Consider the following 19,172-nt stretch of genomic DNA (forward strand, 5'->3'; position numbering starts at 1 on the left):
TATATTGTTATGGCAGCCTGAGTGTGGGACTAGGACATAGTATGACAGGAAAGTTTTGGTACTATTGTTTATGAGCGTAACAATTCACAACGTGGATCGTCTATATTCCCCCAAAATGCGAATGCAGGGACATCCAGTGGTCTGCCTTTGGCTCAGGGCGTGATCCTGGAGACCCGGGATCGAGTCCCACGTCGGGCTCCCTGCATGGAGCCTGCTTCTCCCTCTGCCTGTGTCTCTGCCTCTCTCTCTCTCTCTGTGTCTCTCATGAATAAATAAATAAATTATTTTTTAAAAAGCGAGTGCCAATGGATATAGTCATCATAATACTTTCACCTTTGCGTTTGTTTTTCAGGTATCCCTAATATCCTGATCAGTTGAATGCTGATCTAAAGGAAATAATCATTTTACTTTGGCTTTTATGTATCTCGCGAACTTCTATTTCAATACTAAGAATTCTTATGAATCTTTTTCGATCCGGTGGTCAATTGGGGGTGCAAGAGAAATGACTTATTATTATTAGTTAACACAATTAGGGTGTTCCAGCAGTGAGAGCTAATGCTAGTGTAGCTAGCTGTACTTAGTTGAATGATGATCAACTGTGTGAGTTATGAGCAAGCCCCTCTAATTTCTAGGAACTTAAGTTCAAATGAGGAGGTTTTCAGATGGTTAGTTCAAAGCGGGGGGGGGGGGATGAAAAATTTATATTCTTTCTTAATTAAAAAAAAATGGAGACGGACAGATCAGGTTCCCATTAGCAGAAGCTGAGGTGGGGCACGTTTGCTGCAGATGCCTTAGTGAGGGAGAGCTCTGGGGAGGGACTGTGATGTGGGCAAGCGGGGCGGGCAGGGCAAGGGGCTAAGCAAACGTGGATTTGGGAGAAGCAGCCTCAGCTTGATCCCACAGAGAGTTCTGGAGTGTGACTATCAGCACAGAGTGCATTCTGTACTGTTCCACTGAGTCACTGGCCACGGGCTGCCCTTCTAGGGGGACTTGAGCTCCTGGGTGGCTCCATGGAAATCCGGGAAAGCCTCCAGGGCAGGCTGCAGCTGTGAGCTGGAGCATTCACAGCAGTGTGGGGCTGAGTGTGCCAGCCAGGGGACGGGAGCTGGAAGGGAGTCAACACCATCTACTACAGACATCATTTCTTTGTATTATTTTAAGTATGTAGACCCACTAGAGCCATCTTTCTTTCTAAATTTTACTTTGTGAACATACGGTGCAATACTGGTTTCTGGAGTAGAAGTCAGTGATTCATCACTTACGTACAACTCCCAGCGCTCATCACAAAAAATGCCCTCCTTGATCCCCCTCACCCATCCATCCCGTCCCCCACCCCCCTCCCTCCATCAGCCCTCAGTTTGTTCTCTATCCTTAAGAGGCTCTTAAGGTTTATTTCCCTCTCTCCCTTCCCCCTACTCTTGCCATATGTTCACCTGTTTTCTTTCTTAAATTCCACGTATGAGTGAGATCATATGGTATATTTGTCTTTTCTCTGCCTTATTTCACTTAGCATAACACACTCCATCTATAGCCTTGCAAGTGGCAGGATTTCATTCTTTTTGATGGCTAAGTAATATTCCAATACATATATATGCACATATATGTAAATAAATATGTATATCAACTGTGTGAGTTATGAGTTATAGCTCAACTGTGTGAGATTTATCTATATCTATATCCACACCACATCTTCTTTATCCATTCATCAGTTCATCAGTCGAGGGACATTTGGGCTCTCTCCATAGTTTGCCTACTGTTAATAATGCTGCTATAAACATCGGGGTGCATGTACGCCTTTGAAACTGTATTTTTGTATCCTTTTGTAAATACCTAGTAGTGCAATTACTGGGTCGTAGGGTAATTCTGTTTTCAACTTTCTGAGGACCCTCCATACTGTTCTCCAGAGTGGTTGCATCAGTTTGCCTTCCCATCAACAGCGCGAGAGGGTTCCCCTTCCTCCACATCCTTGCCAACATCTGTTGTTTCTTGTGTTGTTCATTTTAGCCATTCTGACAGGTGTGAGGTGGTATCTCACTGTAGTTTTGGTTTGTATTTCCCTGATGATGAGTGATGTTGAGTATCTTTTCATGTGTCTGTTGGCCATCTAGATGTTTTCTTTGGAAAACTGTCTATTCATGTCTTCTGCCCATTTCTTAACTGGATTATATGGGTTTTTTTGGATATTGAGTTTGATAAGTTCTTTATACATTTTGGATACTAACCCTTTATCAGGTATGTCATTCGTAAATATCTTCTCCCATTCTGTAAGCAGCCTTTTAGTTTGGTTGGTTGTTTCCTTCACTGTGCAGAAACTTTATCTTGGTGAAGTCCCGATAGTTCCTTTTTGCCTTTGTTTCCCTTGCCTCTGGAAACGTGTCTAATAAGAAGTTTCGGGCACCTGGGTGGCACAGTCAGTTAAGCAGCTGCCTTTGGCTCAGGTCATGGTCCCTGGACTCTGGGATGGAGCCCCGAGTCAGGCTCCCTGCTCAGTAAGGAGTCTGCTTGTCCCTCTCCCTCTGCCCCCACCCCCACTTGTGCTTCTCTCTCTCTCTCTCTCTCTCTCTCTCATGAATAAATAAAATCTTAAAAAAAAAAGTTTCCAGGGCTGAGGTCAAAGAAGTTGCTGCCCGTGGCCTCCTCTAGGATTTTGATGGCTTCCTATCTCACATTTGGGTCTTTCATCCATTTTGAATTTATTTTTGTGTGTGGTGTAAGATCATTCTTCTGCACGTGGCTGTCAAGGTTTCACACCATTTGTTGAAGAGACTGTCTTTTTTCCATGACATAGTTTTTCCTGCTCTGTGGAAGATTAGTTGACCAGATAGCTGTGGGTATACTTCTGGGTTCTATTCTGTCCCTTTGATCTGTGTGTCTCTTTTTAGGCCAGTACCATACTGCCTCGATGACTACAGCTTTGTAATATAGCTTGAAATCTAGAATCATGATGCCTCCAGGTTTGTTTCTTCTTTTTCAGGATTGCTTTGACAACTCAGAGTCTTTTTTGGTGCCATACAAATTTTAGGATTGTTCTAGTTCTGTGAAGAATGGTGGTGTTACTTTGATAGGGGTTGCATTAAATGTGTAGATTACTTTGGGTACTAGAGACAGTTTAAGTTTAAAAATTTTTTTTAAATTGTATTTATTTATTTGAGAGAGAGAGAGAGAGAGAGAGAGAGAGAGCAGAAGCAGAGGAAAAGGGACAAGCAGACTCCACACTGAGCATGGAGCCTGACATGGGGCTCGACCCCATCACCCTGAGATCATGTCCTAAGCTGAGATCGAGTCAGATGCTCAACTGGGCAAGCTACCAGGTGCCCTGGGTAGTATAGACATTTTAACGGTGTTTGTTCTTCCAGGCCATGAGCAGAGATTGCTTTTCCATTTCTTTGTGTCTTCTTCAATTTCTTTCATCAGTGTTCTATAGTTTTCAGAGTATAGAACCATCTTTTGAACACATGAACTGTTGTGGAACAATGATTATTGAATATCATTGAACTGGAAAGTAAGCACCATGAGGGCAAGTCTTCACTTTTTCCTGTTTAATTCACAGATGGCTCCTTGGTTCCTAAAATAGTCACATAGACACACAGTAGGTTTTTGTTGAATAGCGTCTATGGGATGAATGAACAAGGAAGATCCAGAACCCTGGAATCCTGGATTTTGCAGCATTGCTTTGTAAGGAATTGGCACTCCTATCAGTCAGAACCACATCTGACTGCATGTGCATAGCAGCTGACCCAAATAGGGGCTGATTTTTCTCACAATACAACAAATTTGGAAGAGGTGAGAGTCCAGGTCTGGGGAGCACTCTGCCTATCATCTATTCCCTAGGAGCCTTGCCTCTATGCATGAGGCTTTCGTCTTCATAGATGTGGCAGTCAGAGGACAGCCCTTCCATCTCAGCCCCGAGTCCTTTCTCTGGGGCCAAGGAGAGAGGGGAACAATCTGAAAGGGCAGTACCCTGGGGAAGAAAAGGTTCCTAGAAATCTCTAGCAGTGTCCACGTAGACGTCTTTATCTGGCCAACTGCATCATCCGGCCAACCCTAAATGTGAGGGAACCTGGGGTGGTGAGCAGATTGGCTGGTGTCAATGCAACCTGGAATGAAACAAATTCTGCGAGAAGAAAGGGATAGTGGGTAAGTAAAGGTCGATTTCTGCCACTGTAGCAGAACTACACAAGTCCTCTCGGGGGTTAAAAATGAATACGCTTTCCCAAGGGCAAATAAAGAGAAAAATAAAAGAAAAATGGAAAATGATTTTAAAAAGTAAAAACCTTTATCCCCCCTCTTTTTCACTTTCCGCAGCCTTTTATTATGACTTTCCTAGCGACCGGGGGTGAAGTTCTCCCCAGTGTCAGTAGGAAATACTTTAAACATGTTTCAAAATAAATCCAACTGTTTATTTTCGTCTTCGTGGCCTGATAGTCCATCTGTATACCAGTGAGTGTATAGGGTGGTCACTTTTTAGATTCTTTTCTCTTAAAGAGGAAACTCGGACTCCTGGAATGTTTCTGCTAGTGTTGCTGTTACTATAGGAGACTCCTAGGTGCTATCGTTCCTTATGGTGAGTTCTTGTGTTTCTCCATGGAGAAGCTTTCATTATTTCCAGACTCTTATTGAACTATTATGAGACCATTGAGACAGGATGAGAAATAAAAACGTCTACTTTGTGCACTGGGCTGTTATTCCTGGATCTTTACAATTGAGGTGGAGAAAGAAAACACCTCCGGAAAAATAATTTAAGAGGCATGGCCGGTCAGTTGTCTCACGTTGGATCCCAGGAGCCCTGTAGTTCATGTGCAAATACGAAAAGGGCCACGTAAGTAAATTTCGGTGATATTCTTTATTTAAAAATCTCCTGCTGACTAAATCACCTTCCCCCGCCCAGCATCATCTTGGTGCACAACTTAAAGGTGGCCCGTCCGGTGAAGTGCCTTTGTGCCACGAGTTCTGGAGTTTCATTCATGGAGTTCTTTCTCTGAGTGGTCACGCTGGGTTTGAATTAGTGTGTTGACCTCTTCGTGCCTTTGTGTTCCCCATTCATTTAAAAAAAATTGGCTTATGTTTTGGTTGTATTGACATGGGGGCACAGAGTCAAGTATCCTGACCCCAAATACTTACCTCACACTAGCCACATCGTTCAGCAAGTAGATTCATTAGGTTGACCAGCAGGGTCTAATCATTCCTTCCAAAGAACCAGACTTTTGCCCACTATTGCTAATTGGCTGGATATTGGGGTTTTGCTGTTGTTGTTATTTGTCTGTTTGTTCTAGCCCCTCTTATGCAATACCATCTATCATTATCTCAGTGAGCCTCCTGTGGGGATGTTAACTTGTTCTACACCCACATAAAATACTTTATTCTCTGGTTTTCCTATTAGATCTACTAAAATGTCATTGTTATACCATTACCGTTGAACAGCCCAGGAAGCAGAAAGAGCACGCTATTATACAACTGTTGGTAAAGCCAACGCCAATGTAGGGAAAGCATTAAGCTTCAGAACGTTTTAACTTTTTAAAAAAGATATTTATTTATTTATTTATTTGATTTTTAAAAAGATTTATCTATTTATTTATAAATATCTATTTATTATTTAGAGAGAGAGAGAGAGAGGCAGAGACACAGGAGGAGGGAGAAGCAGACTCCATGCAGGGAGCCCAATGTGGGACTTGATCCTGGGACCCCAGGATCACGCCCTGGGCCAAAGGCAGGCACTAAACCGCTGAGCCACCCAGGGATCCCCGATTTTTATTTATTTATTTATTTATTTATTTATTTATTTATTTATTTATTTATGATAGACATAGACACACACACACACACACACACACACAGGCAGAGACACAGGCAGAGGGAGAAGCAGGCTCCGTGCACGGAGCCCGATGGCGGGACTCGATCCCAGGACCCGGGGATCACGCCCTGAGCCAAAGGCAGACGCTCAACCACGGAGCCACCCAGGTACCCCAAGTTTTAACTTTCTTGTACCCCGTTTCTTATCAGTGATCCAAGGTTTGTGTCCTTCCCTGACCCCCTCACCTTGTAAAAGAACTAGAGAGAGAACAGGGGACCAGGAGCTGAGGAAGGGACAGAAATCAGGCTGAGCCACAGCCTCTGGGGCCTGCACCTCCATCAGTGATTCATCAGCTAATGGGGAGTTCTAATTCGCTGCTTTGCTCCCCTTAAGCCCTGTAATTGCGGTGTCTCTGAACCCAAAGGAAACACGTTGCGCTCTGCGTGCCCGGGCGCATAGCTTTTAAATCTTCATAACTCTGTAATTACTACAGCGCTTTCCTTCAAATCTGGCTCAATTTCACTTCCTTAATGAGCACTACAATCTTGATAAAGTTTGCCGTTTGCTGCCTCTGCTGTTCCCAAGGACTCTGTCCCTGTGATAAGGCGACCTGGAGCTCGCACTCCCTCACGTTGGTCTCAGAAAGAGCTGATTTATTTGGGGACCACCTGGGTCAAAAGCACTTCCTCTGGGTCAAGGCCAGCGCCCGGGGTTTTCATCACAGAGGGGTGCTTGGAGAGCAAATTCTGAACAGTGCAGCCAAAGGAGAGGTGTGGGGGGGCTCGTGGACCCTTGGGGGATGGCCGGTTAGCTTTATTAGCGCCATGTGCTCTAGAGCCTGTGCTTCATTTGCCCCAACTGAAGGCTTTTTCTTTAGAGTCAATATATTAAAAATCGACTTCCTCTTTATAAACCGAGCCCTGCCAGGGAGTGAAAATTGCAGACCGGCTTCAACAACAACAACAACAACAACAACAACAACAACAACAACATAATCTCCACCTTCTTTCTCCTACCAACCGGTTGCCAGGAGTTTTAAAAGACTTGCTGGAAGTGCCATTTCGGGATTCTAGGCGAAGGCACATCTTCTCTTGCAGCTGGCTGGACGGTCTCCTCATTTTCACCGCTGTTTTGCTTTCAACCATGTGCTGATGCTTGGTCTCAGCTTTAGTTTTTCCATTTCTAAGCTGTAAGAAGAACCAGCACTGAAGCCTGTGTTGCATTTAGAATCTGTACCCCCCCCCCCAAAAAAACCAGTGTTAATCACTCTGGGATTCTGAATTGCACTTAATTCTTATCTCTATTATAGCTTGCTGGTGATGTATTACCTTGATTTGTTTACATGTCTATTTACCCTACTAGACTCCACCCTTTGAGAGCGGAGTTTATGTCTTCTTTCGTTTTATATCCCTGGCAGCCAACAGAGGCCTGAGCACCCAATAGATGTTTGCACTCAGTAAATAAAGCTTCCAGTAAATGTTTGTTGCATAACCAGAAGAACGAATCAGTGAATGAAACTTTCCTGTTTGCTATCACCATCTGCTTTAACTCTGTCCGTTATTTTGATGTATTTGCAGTTCTGACGAGATCCAGATTTGGCATGTTTAAAATTATATTCAGTTGTAAAATGTGAGGCTCGGAGTTCTGAAGATAAGAAAGAAGTCAAAATTTCTCCCATTGGAAACAATGTGAGTAATCAACAGTTCTTTGCAGGGAAGATAAAAAAGCTGGTTAGAACAGTCTTCAGATTCACTGTCTTTGGCATTTCGAAAAACATTTAATAGCATTATTTTTTTTTCTGCCCATGTTTCTCTGTCAGTAAAATGCAGGGAGAAGCCCTTGCCCTTCATACTTGATAGACTCAATGAGGATTTTTGAGGAAGAAAAGCACCAACTAAAACCAAGGAAAACCTTCGGGAGTGGGACATAGTCTTTTCTTCCCCTGAGAACTGTACACACGATAGTTGCCGATATGTATGCACCTGTGCATACATGTGTATGGTGGCTTCATAGATTTTTTAAAAAGATTTATTTATTTATTTATTTATTTATTTATTTATTTATTTATTTATTTATGAGAGAGAGAGAGAGAGAGAGAGAGAGACGCAGAGACACGGGAGGAGGGAGAAGCAGGCTCCATGCAGGGAGCCCGATGTGGGACTCGATCAGGCCCTGGGCTAAAGGCTGCGCTAAACCACTGAGCCACCCAGGGATCCCCCGTATTTTGATATATTAATGAATTTTTCCCGCTGGTGTGTCCTGGGAACATAGACACACAAAGCCAAATGTAAGGTTCTTGAACCAACAGAGCTTGGACTTTTGAGTTCCAGAAACAAAGCCCTGGAGAGCTGAGACACAATGTACTGTGACCCTTAGCTTTGGGAGAATGCGTGCTCCCTACAACAAGAGGGCACCCACCCATGGGCTGCTGGCTTCCTCCTGGGAACCTGCAGAGCCAAAGGGGAGAGGGAGCTGGTGAGTGTCAGAGCTCAGGGGCTAACATAAAACTTGAGAGAACCTCCTGGGGAGCATGAAGTGGTGGCCTCCTGGCTGGAGAGAGAGGGGCCAGTGACATCTTCTGCAGTCCTTCTGTTGAATGTGCCTTATTCCCATGTGTCCCATGTGTTCCATGGCTGGCCCATCCTTCCCTTTTATCTTGCCCTAAAGTCATTTTTCTGTGCTATAACTTCATCCGCGGGGGCAGTTCAAGTATAGGAGAACCAGGAGCTCCAGAAAGTTTCCTGCTTGAATGTGAACCATAGAACTCTCCAGGAGTTTCCCAAAGGTGGCAGCCTCTCACTCGTCCCTCAGTCATCGCTAGGCACTCTCGAATCTGCTCTTCCTCCCTTGGAGGCGCAAGTACAATGCACCTCCATTGCAAGATATTTTAAGGTTACATTTTATGGACATACCGTATTCATTTATTTTCAAGTTGTTGCTTTTTACTTATGTCAACTTGATATATTTTGCTATCTCTGAAGTGGTTTGGGTAAAGTGGGTTGGGATGGAATGCTCATAATTTTCCTCAATAAAATTAAGGAAAATACTTTTTTTATTTAACAGCTTTTTACTTAGTGGCAGGGCTTTTAGGAGTGAATTAAGGCGATTAGGTGAGGAAGAGGTGCAATTGGGTGGAGGAAGGGAGACTCCAGTCCCTATAATTACATGATTATGCTAACAAGCCCATGTGTCTCCTGGAATTTCTTAGACAAAAGAAATATTTCTCAAGTATAAATAATGATGGTGCAGCATCAGTGCTGGGATATTTGAAGCAGAATAGACATATTTGGTGAAGAATCTTTCAGGAATCTGTTTTGTTGCTTGGGAGGCTCTAGAGGAACTGGACTTATTGGCACTGGTTCCCACTGGGCTGCAGCAGGCAGGAGCGGAACTGTGGGACGTGGCGACATAGATGGGGGTATTTCATTCATTTTACATTTGCCTTAGGTTTATACTGACTGAACATTAGCGTCTTCAGGGAAATTGTGTTGGCCTTTGAGCTGCATGGGTTTGGCTGCTGGGGATTAGGCCAAGGGGTCATTTTTAAATGCTGCCTTTCCTTCCCATTTTGGCCACAAGCTCATGGTAGTAAAGATGTGCACATGGGCTGGGGGTGGGGGCGTGATCAGGAGAGAGGAACACACCCATAAATGGGTATAGCAGTCTGGCTTCAGACATCCACTTTGAGTTCATCAGGGTTTTGTGGGAAAAGTCAGTAAAATGGTGCGATCGGGGATTTGAGTCAGGAAGGCAGGACTCCTGGATGTGTGGAAAACTCATCAGCATTAAGAATATTCATACATATCATCATGAGATGAGATTACACATTACATGTGGTTGCTACACTTTTATTGATTTCAGTATTTCAGGACTATACATACATTAGGAGCCAAGCTTGAAGAATATGTGTGTGTGTGTGTGTGTGTGTGTGTGTGTGTGTGTGTGTGTGGCAGGGGGAGGCCACATAGGGGGGGCTTAGAATGGGAAGGGGTACAGTGAGGCCAGGAGGTCGTCTAAAAGCTGTCCTTCCATAGCTAACACATAGTTTTTATTTAGGTAGATGTAGAACAATCACCTTTCCGAGAGTGCCTTTATTCATCCCTTACAGTGGACTGAGAACGAAGGAGCTCAGAAGCCAAAAAATCAAAGCTTTTAATTTTGAACCAAATGGCTTTATTAGCACATGGCTAGGAGTCCAGGAGATTACAAAGAGAGCTTTCCTTTTTGCATAGTTGAACGGTGCTTTGAATCATTTTGAAATCTTGACTTCAGTCTACGTGGACCACTTCCAGGCAGACACCAACGTCCCTAGCTGGTTCTTGAACTTAATTATCCCCTGGAATCCTCCCCCGTCCTGCCACTGTCTTGCCCTCTCCTTCAGCCAAGCCTGGCATTGTGTGCTGGGGCCCTGGGGCCCTGGGACCCAGGGAGGAACTCATGGATGATCCCAAGCCCTCCTGAGGAGTGACAGCCCGAGCCCGCTGCTCAACACCCATGTGAGGACTCAGCTGGGCTCACTCCACTGGCCCCCTGAGTGCTATTAATAGGACAGTGCTGGGTGAGGGGGAGTGACAGGCAGGGCAGACTTGCCACAGGCTTGCTAACTGGATGCCTTTAAAACCCCTCATTGTTCTCTATGCCTCAATATGTTTAGGGAGGAGTGTGTGTGGCTTGGCCACCTAGCAGAACTCATGTTCAGAATTTTGAACATATTAAAAAGTCAAGCTAAATTTGAAAAACAACCAGCTCTAAGCTTTTTAGATTTGTGAGATAAAAAAAAAACAACTCCTAAAAGACCTTTCTCCAAAATATTTTCTTTTTCCCCCCCTTTTTTTAATGTTTGGAAACAAAACCGAATTTAAAGTTGCAAGAAATGTACGGTGACTCCCAATATGCCTTTACCTAGACTTATTATTGCGCACATTTTTGCCATGTTCTCTTTTTTTTCTCTGTCTTTAGACATAGACGTTACTATCATCATCATTCTTCTTGTTGTTGTTGTTACTGAACCGTTCACGTGTACCTTGCGGACGTCGTGACCCTTTACCCTTAAATTCCCAGCCTGGATCTTTTATGAAACAAGGACATTCGTCTGCCAAAATGTTATCTGTTTTTGGTAGAACAAGAGAAGGAAGGGTCTGTTGAAGCCTTCATAACTAAAGCGTGGGCCAGTCCAAAGTGCTGACTGTGGGGGCCCTGTGCAGGCTCCCACTAAAGTCAGGGAGAGAGGAAAGGAGGCACCACCACAGGGCTGGAGGACTTTATTGTTGCCATAAAACATATTTTTTCCATGTTCTCTTTAGACACATGAAATGAAGGCTGCATTCCCAAGATCTGGCTTGTGGCTTTAAAATAAAAAAATATTTTTACAGTATTCTTTTTGGAGGGATGAAAGCATGTGTTTTATTAACATTTCCCAAACTCTTTTTTTAGGTTTTAGGCTGACAGCATCCAGCCTGTAGACTGCGGCAATCGAAATACATGCATTTTTAGAAATTATACCTTTCAGTTAAGTGAAGGGGAAAACTTTCTTCTGTGAATCACCATCTCTCCGGTAGAGAACTCTAAAATCCCTGAGTGCGATCCGCACAGTAGGGTAACACGCAGGTGGTGATCCGGCTTATCTCCCCTAACGTGCCAATGAGTTTTGCAAGCAGTTTTCTGGGGCTTTCGCTCATTGGTAGTTTGGGCCCCATTCATGATATTCTTTAGAGACCTGGCCCAGCGCAGGCGGCCCAGAGTTGCCCGGGAAGCGGTACAAACAGGTCCCTGGCCACTCTGGGAAGCGCCCCAGCCTCATCACCTCGCACCCCAGCTGTCTCACTAAGCTCACAGAGCCCCGGGCTCTCCGAGGGGCAGCTCGATTTTTCTTGCTCAGAACCCAGAGGACTTGTTCAGAGCTGGAATTCGGCAAAGCAACTTGCTCCGACACGCCAACTCGGCCGCATCCCCAATTCCCCACCCTCCTGCCTCTGCGCTCGCTCCCCACACCCCCAACCCCAAATTGGGGACTCCCGGCCCCCGCCCCCCTGAGCGTCCCAATCCTGAGCCCTTGGCTGCGCCTAAGTGTCTTTGCGTCGGAGCGCGCGGGGCGCGGCGAGGCCACCAGTGACTCCCAGCGGCCGCACAGGGCGCTGCGCCCCCTCGCCCCGGCCTCCCTCCGCCCTGCGTCCGCCCCGCCGCCCCCGCGCCGCCTCCTGCGCTCGGGCTGGAGGCGGATTCCTCGCTCCGGGTTTTCAAAGCGCCTTTCCGAACCGTCCTCCCCGCCCAGAGAGGGAGTGAGATCCCGGGCGCAGTCGCTCCCCGGAGCGGCCGAGGGGCGCGCGGGGAGAGGCCTGCGCCGGGGTACTTTCAAACTGAGGCGCGCGCACACACTCACACCGAGACACACACACACACACACACACACCCAGACACACACGCACGCACGCACACACACACACATACACGCCCATTTATATAGGCGGCGGCGGCGGCGGCGGCCGGGGCGGCGGCGGCGGCGAGGCAGGAATGATGGAGCTGAGCCAGCCGACCCGGCTGGGAAGCAAGTGAGGAGAGCCCCGGCGCACCCCGGGGTTTCTGTGCCCCGCTCTTGTCATCCTACCCAGGCAACGGTGCGCCCGGAGGAGGACCAGGTGGACTGATTTGCTAGAGGGGCGGGGAGGAGGAGACCAGGTGAGCGAGGAGCCCCCGCGCATCCGGACCGCCCGGTCGCGCTTCTGCCCGACTCCCGCTGCCTCTGCGCCTAGGTGGGCGCGCCGGGTTCCGGGGTTCCCCGCTCGCAAGGGGCGCCTCGAGGAGACCAGAAAGTCGCGGCCCGGCTTCGCGGGATGCCTTTCGCCAAGAGGATCGTGGAGCCGCAGTGGCTGTGCCGGCAGCGGCGCCCGGCGCCCGGCCCGGCGGACGACGCGAACGAAGGCAGCGCTGACCCGCCGCCGCCCCTGCAGCCGGCCGGCCGACGGGACGAGGCCGTGGCGCCGGGGCCGGAGGATCCTCCCCGCGCGCCCCCCGCGCCTCCCGGGCCGCCGCCGCCGCCGCTGCCCGCGCCGACCGACCAGGCGCAGCCGCCGCACGGAGAGGCGCCAGCGGCGGGCGAGGAGAGCGCGGCGGGGGTCGCCGAGGCGGCGTCCGCGGCCGGCGAGGCGTCCTCGGCGGCGGCGGCGGCCGTGCTGCTCATGCTGGACCTGTGCGCGGTCAGCAACGCCGCGCTGGCCCGCGTCCTCCGGCAGCTCTCGGACGTGGCCCGGCACGCGTGCAGCCTCTTCCAGGAGCTCGAGAGCGACATCCAGCTGACCCACCGCCGCGTCTGGGCGCTGCAGGGCAAGCTCGGCGGCGTGCAGCGCGTCCTCGGCACGCTGGACCCCAAGCAGGAGGCAGTGCGTGAGTACCGCGCCGTCCGCCCGCCGGGCGCTCCCTCGGCCGCCGCACCCTCGCGCCCTCCCCGGTCGCCGCAATCCCAGCCCCGCGGCGCCGCGCCCGCCGCAGCTTGCACCTTCCTCTCGCCTCCCCACCCCGCCCCTCCCGTCCCCCGGGACCCACCCCAGTCCGCCCGGTGCCGGGAGTTCCCGCTGGGCTGGAGGCAGGGATGCAGTCGCGATGGGGGAGAAAGTTAAAGGGGCGGCCTGGGAGCTCGTCGGCAGCCACGGGCAGACAGGGAGAGCGTTGGGGACACCGGAGGCAGAGGGATCTGTCATTCATTCCCGGGACTCGCCTTCCCCGACTGTCCCCGGGTCGGGGACGGGGGCGGGGGGCGGGGATTGGTGCGACTTTAGTGGTTTCCAGCAGCCCAGCCCCGAGCCCTGCAGCAGTCCCCCCCGTGCGTGCCTGGGGGGCTCGAGGAGTAGCGAGCGCCCTTTTAGGGCGTCTGTAACGCCGTAGCGGTCTTGTCACTCTTGCTGTTCCCTCGGGGTCTGCGCCGAGCCCCGAACTTGTGCCTTGCGCTAGCGTGCGACGTAGCGCGGCGCCGCTCGCCTCGCCAGTGAAGTCCGGAGCCTCTGCTCTAACCCGGTGGCCCAGCGAGGCCGCGGCGACGGCGACGGCGACGGCGACGGGCGTGGAGGGAACAGTGTCCCCGGCGCCGGGCATCTTTCCTGCGCCCTCCCTCCGGCACAGGGCGCCGACCAGCGGAGGATCCCGGAGGCGTGTCCCCGCGCCCCCTCTCTCCCACCGGGCACCGTCGCCCAGACCCCCCCCCCCCCGCGTATGGCAGACCCTCGGGCGTCCTTGCCGCCCTTTAACTTCACTCTTGCGACGCCCTCCGACTGCCGGTAGCGGGCCTTCTGCGGCCTCGGCCCCCCGGGGCGCTCCGGGGCGCCCTGGCCGCGCGGTCGGGCAGCTCAGGCGGCGGCCGGATCCTTAGAAGCGAAGCGACGACGGGCGGGGGCGCTAGGCCGGCGCGCCGCTCCCCGGGCGCCTAGTCCTGCTGCGACGCTCGCGCCGAAGGTGATGTCAGCGGCTCTGCCTTACATAAGAAGCTTCCCCCGTTGCCGCAGCAGCTGCGCCCGAGCGCGGTGGCCACGGAGCGCGAGGCGGGGGCGCTGGCGCGGCATCCTTCCTCGGGGATTTCCGGGCACCTCTGCCCCGCGGCCCGGCCCAGCCTCCTCGCCGCCGCTCCCCTCCCGCGCACCCCCCAACAAAAACCCCTTTGCACCGCGCCCCGGGAATCCGCCGCTTTTCTGCAATAACAATAATAATAAGCGTAATGAATAAATGATGTGCGCGATCGGTTTTCGCAGCTATAAAAGACCCAGAGTTGGGTTAATGACTGGTTGTTTAAAAGGGCAATTCCGGGATGAGTTCTGGAAAGAATTAGGACTGCCGTAGGCCAAGTCGTATTTTACTTTTGGGACTTGAAATGAGCGCTTTAATCCTGCCTCCTTTTTTTAAACCCCAAACCACACAGCAGGGACAAGCCCTTCACTTTCTACAGCGCTGATATCTGGGGAGTGCGGTTGGGGTGAGTGGTGATTTCACTTCAAAAGAACTGGAGGGAAGTTTTGCAGACTGTTAAGTGGTGCGTACGTGTGTGTCTTTGTGTGTGTGTGTGTGTGTGTGTGTGTGTGTGTGTGACATCGCTCCTCAAATTAGATCTCACACAAGTGAAACTCAGTGCTGGAGCAGAATGTGCCCCCTTCTCCCCTGTTTCTTTTTTATTTATTTTTCATGATTTATGTATTCATGAGAGACAGAGAGAGGCAGAGACACAGGTAGGAGGAGAAGCAGGCTGCCTGCGGGGAGCCCAAAGCAGGACTCGATCCCAGGACCCTGGGATCACGACCTGAGTCAAGGCAGAGGCTCAACCCCTGAGCCACCCAGGCGTCCCTCTCCTCTTTCTTTAGAGACAGCAGTGGGCAGTTATGTATCTGGTATTTAACACAGTTCTTTCAGGCCCTTTTACAGGAATACAAACTAATGGTTGACGGAGAAAAGGTGATTTTTGAGGACTATATACTCTTTATGTGTATTTATACAAGAATGGTTAAAGATAGGGCTAATTAATACCCAGGGATGGATTAAAATCTCCTATTATTTTTGAATTTTTTTCTAAACTGTAGCCCCACACTTTGTGTCCAGACCTTTCTCTTCTCTTGTCCATATAAACTTGAGATGACATGGTTGTCATTCGATGTCCCAGAAAACATTACTTTTGGAAAGAAGAGCACAATCCTGTGGGTTTTCATTTGCGTTTCCTAGCATGCACACACAGAGACGGGGATTTCTGTGTGAGTAGTTTATTTGAGAGGGGGTTCCAGAAAGCCCAGGGGGGTGAGGAGTGCGGAGGTGGGTCAGGGAGGGGAGGAGAACCCCTGAATGTTGCGGGCTGCTTATCGCTGCTGTGGGGAACGGAGGGAGGTTCAATCCTGCACACACCTCAGACTGGGTCCACTGAAGAGGGAGGAAACTGGAGTATTTACCCAATGACTTCTACCCCTCACTGCTGGAAAGTAGCATTTGAAGCATGAACTCCAAGGCTCCTGGGGCCTGCCCCATGTGTGGGTTCAGCATGCTCCTGGGCCAGGTAGAGAGTTGCAAGCCTGTGATGAGACAGGAATGTCTGAGGTGGGGGGCAGAGGGGCTCCGGGTGGGGTGCCAGTGGCATCTACTACATCATGCATCTCCCTTTAGCACTGCTCAGGGCCTAGGCCAGTTTCAAAGGGACAGGAAGCCTAAAAGTAGCTCATGCTCCCTCTTCCTCTCATTTGAAGGTGGCTGGGCACCTCCATACCCCCTGGATAGCCTTCCCGCCCTCATCATTGTCCCTCTGTAGCCTGTGTGCTGCTTCATCTGTGCACAGCTGCTTTCTCTTGCCTTGAGCCAGGGTTGTTGCAGGGGTGACATGATCTGACCTACACTTTAGTGAAATCACTCTGGAGGCAAATCTGGAGGCTGGTAGACCAGTTGGTGATGGTGGTCAGGACTAGGGAGGTATCTATAGGGACGGTGAAAAGTGGCAGGATTCTGGATTCATTTTGGAAATGGAATTGACAGGATTTATTAATTGGATTGCGTATAAGGTATGAGTGGAAAAAAGTGATTATGGATGACGTCTAGTTTTTTTTTTTTTTTTTTTTGTAAACAGCTTGTAGGAGGTGGTAGTGTTTCCAGAAATGGGTAGGGTTAGTTAGGAAGAGTGGCTATTTTATTATGTGTGTGTGGTAGGGCTTCAATCGTTTTTTTACTTTTTGCCGTGTTAACTTGAGATGCCTGATGTGTCTTAGACCATTAGGTGTGTGAGCCCCGAGCTCAAGAGAGAGGCCCAGACAGGAGATGTGAGACATACAGATGGAGATGGCTGGAGGGCTGCTGAGCTGCTGGGGGACGGACGGGGTGCTCCTATATGATTCCGTCGATTTTTCTGCAGCGTAGTGAGGTCCTCCGCTGAGAGGGTGCTGGTAATGTGAGGAGAGAAGGCTGGGTGTTAATGTTGTCTCAGGGAGGGAGCATGGATGCAGTAAGGAAGTGTAGCAGGATTACCTGGCTGTGTTGAGAGCCTTCTAAGATTTATGGTCATAAACTTGAAGTAAGTCCAGCTTTTCAGTCACTAAAACCTGAGACTTAGGAATTACTTCATGAGCCTCGACCCCAAGCCATTCATCCTTAGACATTTTAATGTCGTTGGCTTTTTCGTTGCTGTTGATTGTATTTAGTTACTGAGTTTTAAAGCAAGTTTTGTAGTGAACTTTAACATTCCGACAGAAAAGTGCAGCCACCATAAATGTACAGTTTGGCTAATTTTCATAAAGTGAACAACTCCGGTAACCATCTCCCAGATGGAGAAATAAAACATTACTGGATCCTCAAACATCCTCCCCAGGCCCTTTACTAGTCACCCTCCCCCTACGCAGAGGTAACCACTATTCTGACTCCTACCCCCGTCAGTAGGATTGTCCTGCTTTTGGACTTCATGTAAGTGGAATCACATAGTAAATGCTTCTTGGGTCTAGCACTGTTCACTCGGCATTACGTTCATAAGAATCCTCGATGTTGTTGCATATACAGCAGATTGTTCATTCTCGTTGCTGAATGAAATTCCGTTGTGTGCATACTCCGCAATCCGTTGATCCGCTCTACTGATGATGGACCTTTGGGCTGTTTCCAGTTTAGGGCTATTGCCACAAACATTTTTTTTTTAAACACGTGTTTTGACGAGCTAATGTATCCACAGCTGTCTGGTATATAAGTGGAATATGTAAGAGTGGAATTGCAGGAGCTCGGGATGGATGTTTGGCTGTAGTAGCTACTGCCTACCGGTTTTCTAAACTGGTTGTACCAACTGATATTCCCAGAAATAGATGGGAGTTCCAGTCGGAACTCCACAGCCTCACCAACACTGGGTACTGTCTTTTTAACTGCAGCTACCCTGGTGAGTAGGTAATAAAGATCTCATTGTGATTTTCATTTGCATTTCTCTGATAGCTTGTGAGATTGAGCACCTTTTCTATATATTTTTGGCCCTTTGGATATGCTGTTTTCTTAACTGCCTGTTCACAGCCTTTGCTCATTTTTCAGTGCCTTTTAAAATTGTCTTGTAGGGGTGCCTTAGTGGCTCAGTCAGTTAAGCATCTGCCTTTGGCTTAGGTCATGATCTCATGGTCCTGGGATCCAGCCACGGGCTCTCTGCTCAGCCGGGAGTCTGCTTCTCCCTCTCCCTCTGTGCATGCGCGCCCTCTCTCTTGCATGCCCATACGGTCTCTCTCAAATAAATAAATAAATAAATCTGTAAAAAAAAAATACAATTGTCCTGTAGATGTTCTTTATATAGTGTGGATGTGAATCATGTGTGTGCTCTAGATACCGCAAATACCTTCTCTACCTCTATGGCTTGCCTCTTTACTCTCAGTGTTATCTTTTGGTGAGCAAACATTCTTACTTTTATGTAGTTTGGTTTATTAATCTTTGTCTTTACATCTAGTGTTATTTGCGTTCTGTTCTCTTTGCTCTTAAATTCCTCACTGACCCCAAGTTCATAAAGATATTCTTCTATGTTCTAGATGCTTTTTTGTTTTGCCTTTGTCATTTACATCCACGAGTCATATGGCATTGATGTTTGCAAATGATGTGAGGTAGGGGGTCAAGATTAATTTTTTTCCATATCGATGCCCAATTAATCCATTGCCACTTACTAAAAAGACCATCATTTCTCTCCATTGCACTGCAGTGACACTTTTGTTCTCTACTGAGCAGTTTGATTTTATTTTTTAGTTGATATTGAGTTCTGCTATATGTCAGGCCTTGTGGTAAGATATTTATATGAATTACCTTATTTAATCTTCACGATAACTCTGTGAGAGAGGTACTATTATTTTTCCACTTTGCTGAGGGTTAGCAGCTTGCTCTGGGTAGCCACAGCTGGAAAGTGCTAGAGCCTAGATTTAGGATCCAGGTCTGAGTCCACAAGCTATGTTCCCAAGCACTAGACTTTTCTTCCATGCTCTGCTGTGCAAATCCAGGGAAATTACTATATTAAAATCAAGGCCCTTCTCCATTTGCTTCTGTCCATGTGACAGGCTCCATCTCTTGCTCTTCTGCCCAATGTCCCTCTCTGCCTTCTCCATCTATTACCCTCATCCAGTCATACTGAACTACTGGGTGTTCCCCAACTTGCCAAGCTTTCTCATTCTTCATGCCTATGTGTATACTACTCTTTCCTTCTGGAACATTTCATTGGCTAATTACTACTCATTCTTTGCTACTCAGCCAACAAATCACCTTCTCCATGAAGTGGAACCTCATTCCTTGCTTACCACCTCCCCACCAACAAGTTTTCTAGAACTGTGTGCTAGCTTTTATCATAGCTTTTCTCCTTCTGAACAGCAGACAGTGTTGGTCCTGTCTGTATTCCTGTCTGTCTCTCCCCTCTCAGGCTGAAGGCTGCCTACTG

The 19,172-nt window shown here is 48.7% G+C and overlaps 1 protein-coding gene across 3 annotated transcripts in view; it reads left to right on the forward strand.

Moving 5' to 3' along the window:
* The first annotated feature begins 12,208 nt into the window (after positions 1 to 12,208).
* NHS (NHS actin remodeling regulator) overlaps positions 12,209 to 19,172 on the forward strand; it is a 344,407-nt gene continuing 337,443 nt past the window's right edge. For all 3 annotated transcript variants that reach the window (XR_011998236.1, XM_072744094.1, XM_072744095.1), the window contains exon 1: positions 12,209 to 13,171. Coding sequence is in view for 2 of the 3 variants with exons in the window: in XM_072744094.1 (XP_072600195.1) it covers positions 12,622 to 13,171 (550 nt within the window). In the remaining variant the exon portion in view is untranslated. The remainder of the gene's footprint in view (positions 13,172 to 19,172) is intronic.

Source organism: Vulpes vulpes, chromosome X (assembly GCF_048418805.1).
Source record: "Vulpes vulpes isolate BD-2025 chromosome X, VulVul3, whole genome shotgun sequence".
NCBI classification, from domain to species: domain Eukaryota; kingdom Metazoa; phylum Chordata; class Mammalia; order Carnivora; family Canidae; genus Vulpes; species Vulpes vulpes.